The sequence below is a fragment of the Monopterus albus genome, unplaced genomic scaffold (genome assembly GCF_001952655.1).
Source record: "Monopterus albus unplaced genomic scaffold, M_albus_1.0 scaffold21.1, whole genome shotgun sequence".
In the NCBI taxonomy this organism is placed as follows: domain Eukaryota; kingdom Metazoa; phylum Chordata; class Actinopteri; order Synbranchiformes; family Synbranchidae; genus Monopterus; species Monopterus albus.
In genome coordinates, this window is record NW_018127901.1 from 3,413,310 (window position 1) to 3,423,455 (window position 10,146).

The 10,146-nt window shown below is 42.1% G+C and overlaps 1 protein-coding gene across 1 annotated transcript in view; it reads right to left on the reverse strand.

The window, feature by feature from the left end:
* Window positions 1-8,386: 8,386 nt before the first annotated feature.
* Window positions 8,387-10,146, reverse strand: part of arl9 (ADP-ribosylation factor-like 9) — a 5,079-nt gene continuing 3,319 nt past the window's right edge. Inside the window, 1 exon segment of the mRNA XM_020594049.1 lies at window positions 8,387-10,146. This exon segment is cut by the window's right edge and continues 17 nt beyond it. Within this exon segment, the coding sequence (XP_020449705.1) occupies window positions 10,008-10,146 (139 nt within the window). The 3' untranslated portion in view covers window positions 8,387-10,007.

Sequence of the window (10,146 nt, forward strand, 5' to 3'; positions counted from 1 at the left end):
GAAGCAAAGCAGCAAACCACAGAGACAACAGAGAACCTAACCACTGTAACGAAGCAAATGTGCAGACAGAAGATGATCAATACTGTAACTATCTAATAGTGTCTTATGAGGACACAAAAGCAACGTCCATATACCAAGATGCGATACAAAAGCCCTGCAACAAACACTAGCTGGGCTGCAAAACCTCATATCTGTGGCTGGAAAGAGCAAACGTTTGACGAATCTTCTTGATAATCATCAGTCCTCAAAATGTTGATTAATTAATTAGAAGTAGGAGGTAAACAAAATGACAACAACACTCTGTGCCCTTATGCGAATAAAGATGCTCATGTGGGCGCAAGAATGCCGTCGTACTCACCATTTTAATCTGTTCTACTGATCAACACTTGGAGGCGGAAATCAAAAAAATTCAGCAACACACAGGCAAAAGGCAGGGAAGAAGAACTCAGAGCCGACGTGAAGCTGGATGTAAACAATGTCTGTTTGAAGATGTTGAAAAGATCTTTGCAAATGTTTTATGAGAAAGACATGCATTCAACACATTTGTTAAGGGTCTCGAGGAGAAATGTTAACATAAAATAGATTCTTTGGCTCCACCTGTTCTGGCTGAACTCCTCTAAATCAGCTACAACTCTGCCCTCTTCACTAGCTTCAGGATAATCCCAGCTTAGCCTCCATCAGGACGTGTGTTCAGTCTCCTTTGATATCTGCTTGGCCTCTGCCTCGAGCCGGACCTGAACTTATCTAAAGCCTGGCCAGCATCGCCCAAAACTGAACTATAGCACAGAGCCTCCACCTCTGACCACTTTTTATGTAACAGCAGTGTAAGTGGGATAAAAGTGGATTTCCAAACCGAAGCGCCATTACCCGGAGCCAACTAAACTGTGGCCAGATTGTATTATTTTCATAAAGTCACTGGTAAATTTTCACTCTCAGTCAGGCTGCACATTCATGGGCACAGTGGCCTAAAGTGACACAGATTATATCCAGAACAAATATTCCTGACACACACACACACACCTGTCCCAAATCAAAAGCTGGTAGGAAATATCAGTGACAGAAGAATCACACATGCTGGAATTAACATTAAGGTCCTGTCTTCCTGCCTGCTGGATGGAAAAACTGCACTCTGAGGTCTAAAATACTGAATAAAAACCAGTGCACTGACACATGGTTATGATATAAAGACTAAAGCTGAGTGTTTATTTTGAACAAGGTCTCACATCATTGGGGTTGTAGACCTGGTTTTATTCCTCACATTACTCTGCTCTGATTTGGCCAAAAGATCAAAGATCAAATCCAAAATGAACCGCTGTAAGGTTTCGTGCACATTGTAATGAAATCAACAAACAACCCAACAGGCGTGGAAGGAGGTGACGTGCAGATACGTGGCTTCCCTTTCTGAGCTGGGAACATATTTAACACTTTTCAGCTGCTCAGTAGTGATTTTATTTTCAAATCTCTAAGATCTAAATGACTCTGACATTAATTTTAATGTTTTCCAAAGACAAAGTCCTATCATCTTGTTCAAGGTTTTCTGGTTTGGTCTGACACTGAATGAATTAGCACTGACTTGGTGGTGATGCCGAGTGAAGACCAGTCAGACCAGATGTGTTTCCGGCTCCACTCTGGCTCTTGCGGGGGGACGTAGTCCTTGACAAGCTGCTTTGGTGCTGCCAGCGTTTCAACTCGAGCACTTGCTGTGGCTCTCCTCACTGCTCTCGAAACCTGTTTTATAGACAAATACTTTTAGAAGTTCAACATACACCTGACAGGATGCTGACCAAAGATGTGTCGGTGTGTGTCCTCACAGTCCAGATCGGTTCCTCTGGGTGCCCGAGCTCACGGGACATGTTGCTCTCCCTCCGTCTGGGCAGTGAGAGCTGAGCCAGTCTCTGGGAGAGTCGGGCTGTTCTGGAAGCAGAGGAAACGACGAATGCAGCACTCTGTGGGACAAACGTGAAAGACGTTCAGATGTAGTACAACTTTGTGGTCACAAAATTACATGGAACCTCAAGGGTGGATTCAACCATCAGCTACTAAAAGATGAAGAATCCCAACAGTAGCTGATGAAGGTCTAAAGCAGTTACCATGCACCTCGCCGTTCAACAGTTATACACTGGAGTACTGCAAATATTCAGTGACACAGTGTAAAAGATCTTCACTGATTTGCACAATAGGTTGCAGCCAACGATATCCAACGAACAAGAACCCGAGTATCACAAAACCTTCGATGGGTGACATTTCTGTTGTCATGTTGCCCATCCATTTCACAAACACCAGCAGACTGACAATAAAACAGAGTAGCTTAAGGTCAAAACTGTACTCAGGTCGATTTAAAACCCTATTTAATGTGCACACTAGTACTAATGCAGCTTGTCAGCCAGTGTTGTCACTTAGCATTGCCATATATCCGCCTCAGGATCTTGCCTCTCTGTTGCCCTGGTAGTCTGGATGGTTCCGTTTGGGCTCGGAAAGCTGCAGCAGTCGAGGTGTGATCACAGCAGGTCTCACCGTGGGATCGATGTGCCAGACCGGACAGTGTTTATCACACTGAGGTGTGTGAGGCGGCCTGTGGGACCAACAGGAAGCTCTTTACATATGCTGCTTGCAATAAACATCTGACAAATACAGGAATGACCTTCTTCTTCTACAGTTGTTACTCTTTCCTCATAATATTCTGACTCTATAAAGTTAGGCCTTTATTCTTAATCCTCAAACACGTAGTTTTTCTCCGCCAACAGTTCTCTGCTGTACAGCTGCAGGCTTTTGTGATGGAAGTAAATTGGAGATACATGTCAAGCGTCAAGTCCACATAGTACTTATTCAGGAACTTTCACCAGTATCCCACAGAGGGCCAGAATAAGACGGTTGTGGGTTACAGACGAGCTCTGAGAACACAAAGTGGACCTCACGCTCATTCTGGTGCCAGACAACTGCAAGGTCCATGGTTTGATTCAGGCTAGAACAGCTGCTACGTCTCCTACCCCGTTTGTCTCCAGGTTTCCTATCAGATACATGTACCAACATTTAGGAGCACACCTCTACGCTCCACAAGTGTTGACATTAGATTATTAAAAGTATGACAACACAAGATGACTAAAAACATTTTACAGATTTTTTTTAATGGAAAAAAAATAGCAATGGAAATTAACAATGATACTAAATGTCTCATCACTAATAATAATAATAATAATAATACTTGAACTATTGTGTAACAGTTGACCCAGGAGGTGCCTCATCTTTGCCCAGTTACACAACAACACTGACCTGAACTAAAGGCTCTAGCTTCTGTTTGAGTGCAGTATTTAATAATATACCTTCAAATAAAGTGAAACATTTGGAATGATATCTTATAGATACTTAAAAATGATGAACTTTTATTCTTTAATGGCACATGTATATACATTTGAGAACTTTTTAACCTGCCACATGCTTCTTCTGGTCCATTTATTCTCTGAGCCAGATGAGAGGGCTGCATTTTGACTACTGGGGACTAAGACAGTATTTAATGTAGTGGCCACTACTGACATTACAAACGCAAACTGTGTGTGCCGAGCTCAGATTATAAACCCTGGATGAAGCTCTCTCAATGCCCAACAACAATATGTTCAGCTGCTGCTGTTCAGGATTTATAAAAAGACTTTGGCGGCGGTCTGCGAGTGTCCCAGGGGTCCTGAACTTTGGACAATAAGCTCCGTTGTCTCTGCTCTTTGTTCTCCCACAGTCTGACACTGAAATAACACGTCCACGTGTTGGCTTCCTCACACACAGTGGAGATGTTAGTGCTGGACATGAGCCTCTGTTTGGCCTTCTCATATTTAACATCATGATACGTTTTATTCTGCTGCAATGAAATGCTAGACTTCAGTTTGTATGTGGACCACTTCACAAATCCGCCACTTGACATCAGAGCAGGAAACAAACACTCTTTAAAACAGGTCATGGTCATGGTGTACATACTGAACATGTATCAATATAATCAATAGGTATATTTCCAAATGACTGCTATAGTAATAATCAAAATACAGTAATATAACATGCTCTTCGTGCAATTACTACCGACTACCTCTCTGCTCCTACTTGGTGAATAACATTTCGTATGTAATGACTATTTTCTGATTAATTCTTTTGATTAATCTATGAAGCGTCGAGCGGTTTCTCAGGTCCCCAGTCGTCCCTGTTGTGAAATGACCACAACAAATCATTTTTGTTTAGTAACGTTGCTTATTGGCTGCTGCGTACGCTGATACCGATACATCCATGATAAACTGGATTGATAATATTGCTGGCTTGGCTCGAGCTTCACAAGCTGCTGTGAAAGGTCCGTGTTTAAAACGACACGCTCACTGATCCTAAGCACAACAAGCTGACGTGTGACCTCAGAAACCGAACTGTAAGATGGTCAGTGCTCAAAGCAAACTCAGGCCGAGTGGTCACTGAATGGTCTGAGGAGTATGACGACATCACCAGTGACTCCACCACCATCATCATCATCAAAACACCACCTGGAAACATCTGTTCGAAGAACAGTGTTCATTCCTCCAGCACCTCACTGGGACTCTGCTGAGTTTTGATTTGAATTATTTGATGTGAAATTTTGTCTCTACTAGGAAACAGACTCAACACTAGAGGATGGTTTGTCAAAAACATTTGCTAGAAGCAGTCACGCTCCCCAGAGGACGATGTGTAATATCACCTGGCTTTGTCACTGTGGGTGCCAGGAAACACTGATGGATATCTAGGTTAAAACCAGGCTAAATCTGTTCAGAGCTTTATTTAGACATTTAAACCACATACATAGCAACTGTTGATTCAGGTTCAGCTCAGTTCTTCACTTTAGTGGTTGAGGTTTTTACTGCACCTTGGATCATGGGAGCTGCGACTTCTGGCTTTGGGTGTTGACAAGCGGACAGTGTTTGCATACTGGGTCTTCATGGAGGAAGGACGCTGGGTCTTCCTGAAAAAGCTTGCTGCCTCCTCCCTCCTGCAGGAAAATGGAAGCTATTACCACATGTTGTGCTGCGAGTCTGGCACAAAAGAACGTCTTGATCCTGAAGGGAAGAGAAGGAGGCGGAGGGATACAGAACAATAGATGGACAGATGATGGAGGTATGAGTGGAAAATCATCTGCACCTGCAAAAACATTTCAGTTTTTTTTTTTTGTAACAAAACAAACTGTGGAATCACACAACCAAGGTCAGTTACCTGCTTAATTCTCACATTTGATAAAAAAAGAATCACCAATGGAAAAAATGCTGAGCAGATTAACAGCTAATGGAAATGACCAATAATTACCTGAACTATAGTGTGATATTCGATTCTGTGGTAAGAGAATGAACAGTGAAGCAGAACCAAACAGGCGTCTTGTGCAGTCTTTTGCCATATATTAGATTAGAAATTAACACAACGGACCAGACTGCTCGACTTCACCTTGATTAGATGTGGGACAGCAGTCTCATTATCAGACCTGCTAATTCATTTACTCCATTCTAATTTTTGCTTTCAACAAATCGATGCAAAAAAAGCCAGTTTATATCCGTATGTGATCAGCAGCCTGAGCCACCCGTCTTTCCACACTAGTCTCTGGTGAACAGCTGCTTCTGGCCCGACCAGCAGGTGATTGCCGTCATCCTCATTTACAGTAAATGATTATTTGTCCTGTGAGCCACTCTCTGTGAGCTCCTGAGTGGATTACACTTTGTGTTATTGTGCTTTTAATCTGACAACAGAGGAGGGGAAGCAACAAGGCTCAGAAGCTGTAACTACCACCATATCTCCTCTTCGGCTAATTGAGCCTGATGGCTCTCAGGGGTCGAGATGCAACTGGCATCAGTCCTGCACATCACTTTGATACAGCTTCCTGAATCAGAGGGACTTCAGAGTCGTTACCCTGCAGACATTTCCCCAAATATATCAATGCAGCACAACATAAAACGCTTGTGTACTTGTGTCCCTGGGTCATGAACACAAACAGCTCCCATCTCAAGCCTTTATGATAGACTCATCAATAATGTTTGGGGTACAGTTACCTCCGCTGGGCCTCCCCTGCTGAGAAGTCTCTTCTGTGCTGGGCTAGGTGTAGGATTCTTGCACTTGGCACGGCTCTCAGCGCTGAAGCAGAGACGGGCCATATTGGCTCCTGGTTGCCCCAGATCAGCTTCTCACTGATCAGGGAAAAGAGTTTCCATTAAGGAGCTGCAGTGATGAAAACATTGGTGCAGAAGCAGAACAAGTATTCTCCAAACAGAGTTACATCAGGATGCAATGATACTTTCAATCAAATGTGACCATTGCTTTGCCCTTTAACCACACACTAAGAGATTAACATCTGCTATCAATTATGCAGAAAACTCACCAAGGAGTTGTAGCCCAGACTGTTTTTGAGGTTTTGTGCTGCGCCAGCTCCAGGATCCTGCCAAAAACAAAGTTATAATGAAAAACACAAATCAGTATTAAAAATGAGGGCATTTCAGGGACGCTGGGCTCAGGGGGAGCATGCAATCACTCAGCGGGTTTCCCGTCTCTGTTGAGGTTTTTCTGCCGTCTGGCCTCCAAATGCTGGTCTTACTCTACAGTTAAGAATTTGGTTTTAAACTCTGAACTTCACTTTGACCACTAATCAGACTCAGAGACACAACTGGCAGGGTTTATATGTGAATCAGTCACTTTCATTACAGTGGTTTTTCAGATTGCCTGAAAGAAAACATTCTTGGCGTAGACCAGTAGGCAGGGATTTACACAAACACTAAACATAGACATAAGAAGCTATAACCAGTGGTCCCCAACCTTTTCTGTCCGGCGTAGCCCACCACTGCCAGTACCATGTCATCTTCCAAATATTATGAACAGTTATGGATGTTATTGAACACAACTGATTATATGTGTGGATGGTTACAGTGTTTTTTCATACAGTTGCACCTTTCTTTACGCAGGTTTTCATTCGTGCTGCTACACTTCAGGTGGCAGAAGCTGAACGTCTCTGACTATTTCAAATATTTCTGTCAACAGAGTCAGAATCGGCTTTACTGGCCAGGTGTGTTGCTACAGCGGCTCAGTGTGCATGGACAATGTTGGTCCATAAAGCAACGAGTAGAACAAAAAAACAAAGAAAAAGGAAGGTGCATTAGGGCATTTTTAAAAAGTACTTATAAATATAAAAATATATTAATACTTTATTCATTATTACATCATTATTTACAGCTGTTTATTTCCTATTTTTAACCCATTACTTTTGGCTATTTCAAATGTTGACTTTAGCTACAACCATTTCTACACTTTACCATTTAAAATGTTAATGTTTGCTCTAATTATTAAGGCTGTTTAACCATGATGTCATTTTCAGCTGCCTACCGTCAACCAACTAGTTCAACTGCTTCATTAACTCTAATTAACCTTTTCCATTTTCTATCCAGTACTTTTATCTTATCAACTGTTATTTAGTTGTGTTTTCACTGTACCCCCAGGAAGCTGAAGCAGAGTATTCCCAGGGGTACAATTACTCTCCTAGATTGTGTGAGAGAATTGTGCAAATACAGCGTTTGTGCAAAAGAATGACGAAAACCCAAAAACCCAGTAGTGCAATTCTGGCAGCCATAATGAATGTACTGTTAAAAAATAAAATAAAATGTAGCCAATAATAAATAAGAGTATATATAGTGTTAAAGATATACATGTGCAGTGAATGTAAACAGTTATACTACACAGTAATAATATACTGCTATGAAACACATAATAGAAATGATAAGAGAAATAAACAAGACGCAAACTCAACAGCTGCTTAAAAGTAGCTGTTATACCAAAGCTACCATGCACCGAGGAGCATCTGAAATTCAGAAACGTGACCTCACCTGTCTGAGGGACCACATCTGGTCTGGACATCTGTAAGAACCAACAGTGAAAATATTGGAGCAGAAATATTTGTCAGCTGTGTTGCTCATGTTGGGTCAAAGTACCTCGTTTTTCAGGGTTCATCTCACCGTAGGCCGGTCGTGTCCGCTTGCTGCCTGCCGATGGCGTTACACTGATCTCCAGGTGTTGCTATGGAAACAACTCCTTAGCAACTCCACACCTGAACACACCTTGAAACTGGAGTCTGCATGGTTAACCCATCCGTCTCGTCTCAAGACTTCCAAAGGAAAGTGATACGTCGAGGTCAGCAGCAAAGGCGGCCTTGTGTGTTAGGACCACATTCTAAATACAAACGCTTCGATGGCGTGACAGCAAAGTAAATGGCAGGAGCTGGTTTTCCCCGTTTCTCAGTCAGTCTGCAGTTATTGCTAGTTGTATCCTCCAGAACTGTCCAGTCTCTGTCCTGTTCTGACAGGACAGAGACTGGACAGTTCTGAGTTCAATCCCTACAAATATAATGAAAGCACAACAGGAATTTACTGGAAAACCTTTATTTAAGTACATAAAAGACAGTAGCAAACTGGGAAAAATCTTTTCACACACCACTGTGTTGTTTCAGTTCCTAGGACATCTTAAATGAACTGTGCTCTCTGAAACCTTGACATTGCTCAGAAAAAGCTTTGCACACTAGTGACAGACCAATTCATCGGGCCGAAATTTGGCATTTTTAGACAATGGGAACCGGTGATATCTGTGCTCAGGAGGCCGATTTGCAAAAAAAACCATCAGCAGGCAGCCAGCCTCGTCAGTGTCTTCTTCTTTAAACTGTTTAGTTTTTCAATTACTTGTGGACATTTTTAAAATGTTAAATAATAAGAGAAGTGCAGCCTAGCAAACAGACAATGTTATTTTTTTCAAATATCTGAAACAATTCAAACATGTTCAGAATTTATTAGTGTTAAATGTTTGTTAGGTTCAGCAAATCTGTCTCATTTGTTGGAATTAAACAGCTGTATTTGATCTGACTGCAAAAACAAACAACAGCAGCATGATATTGGCATTAGAGATCGGCCACCTGCCTCCCTGTTCTCTATACATCAACAACGTAATTAAGCTTTATCCCACAGACAGTGCATTAAACCGATTCACCAAATAAAAGAGTAATAAGACAAAACAAGTACTAGGCTGTAGAGTGACGTCTCCCTGAACACACATTAAACCCAAATAGTATTAAGAAAAATTACTTATTTTTCAGGAATTTCCTCTGAAAATAAAGCAACTCCCTTTTCAAATATTAAGACAAAACAGACTTCAAAGCAGTTTAACAATGAACTTGTGTCATAAAAGTTTGTTTTTAAAGCTGTAACACTAACACCCTGGTGAGAAACATTATCAGGTAGAGTTAAAGGATGATTCCAGTTTATTTCAGCCTGGAATATTTCCCATACTTGCAGCTAATGCGAGTCTTTGGTCAGCCGGCGAGTTGCTCCACGTGTAGACCCATGACGGGTTTAATCCCTTAAGAAAACATTGCCCAGTACAGTATTTTTGTAGAGGTATGAAATGTTCTGTAGATCACAAACATCATGTTTCAGTGCATGTGCTTTTACTTTTTTACCCAGACTGTCAAAAGCCACAAAACAAACCCTGTGCTACTGATGAAGCTGCACTCAGCAGGTACAGAGGAGGACTGAGTGAACCTGCAGCCTGAAATAAACCTACTGTTGTTCTGTCTGCATTGAAACCTGAAAACCCACCTGAACTACTTTGACAGGCACTTCATCATCTACATGTCACTAACAGATTCATTTTAAGGCACACAGTAACAGTCGTGTAACATGTATGGCTATATCCATCACCTGCTGGGACATGGGTCAAATCAGAAAACACGCTGTTAGGAATGTGCCCCCAATAAAAATCGGCCTGGAAAAATAATGATTCTACCAGTCAGATCTCATCACTGGTCGGTTTAGGTGTTATATAAACCAATTAAAACAAACCAACACCAAAAACTAGCTTTCATTTAACAAGAGCTTTGGTCGGTGTAGTGAAAACAGTCAAGTGAAAAAGTGCAAACAACCTACTAAATATAATGAAAACAAAGCGCACACACAGGAGTAAGTGACGACCACCTACAGACCAAGCCACAGTGTTTTTTATCTGCCCTCACAAACCATCTGGATGATCAGGTCCCGAGCGTCCTGGACACCTGAGCTCAGCTCGGCCTTGCCCGTCTGCACATGGGTACCGATGAGGAACAACCTGCGGTCTCCGACCTCGGACAGGGACAGAGCG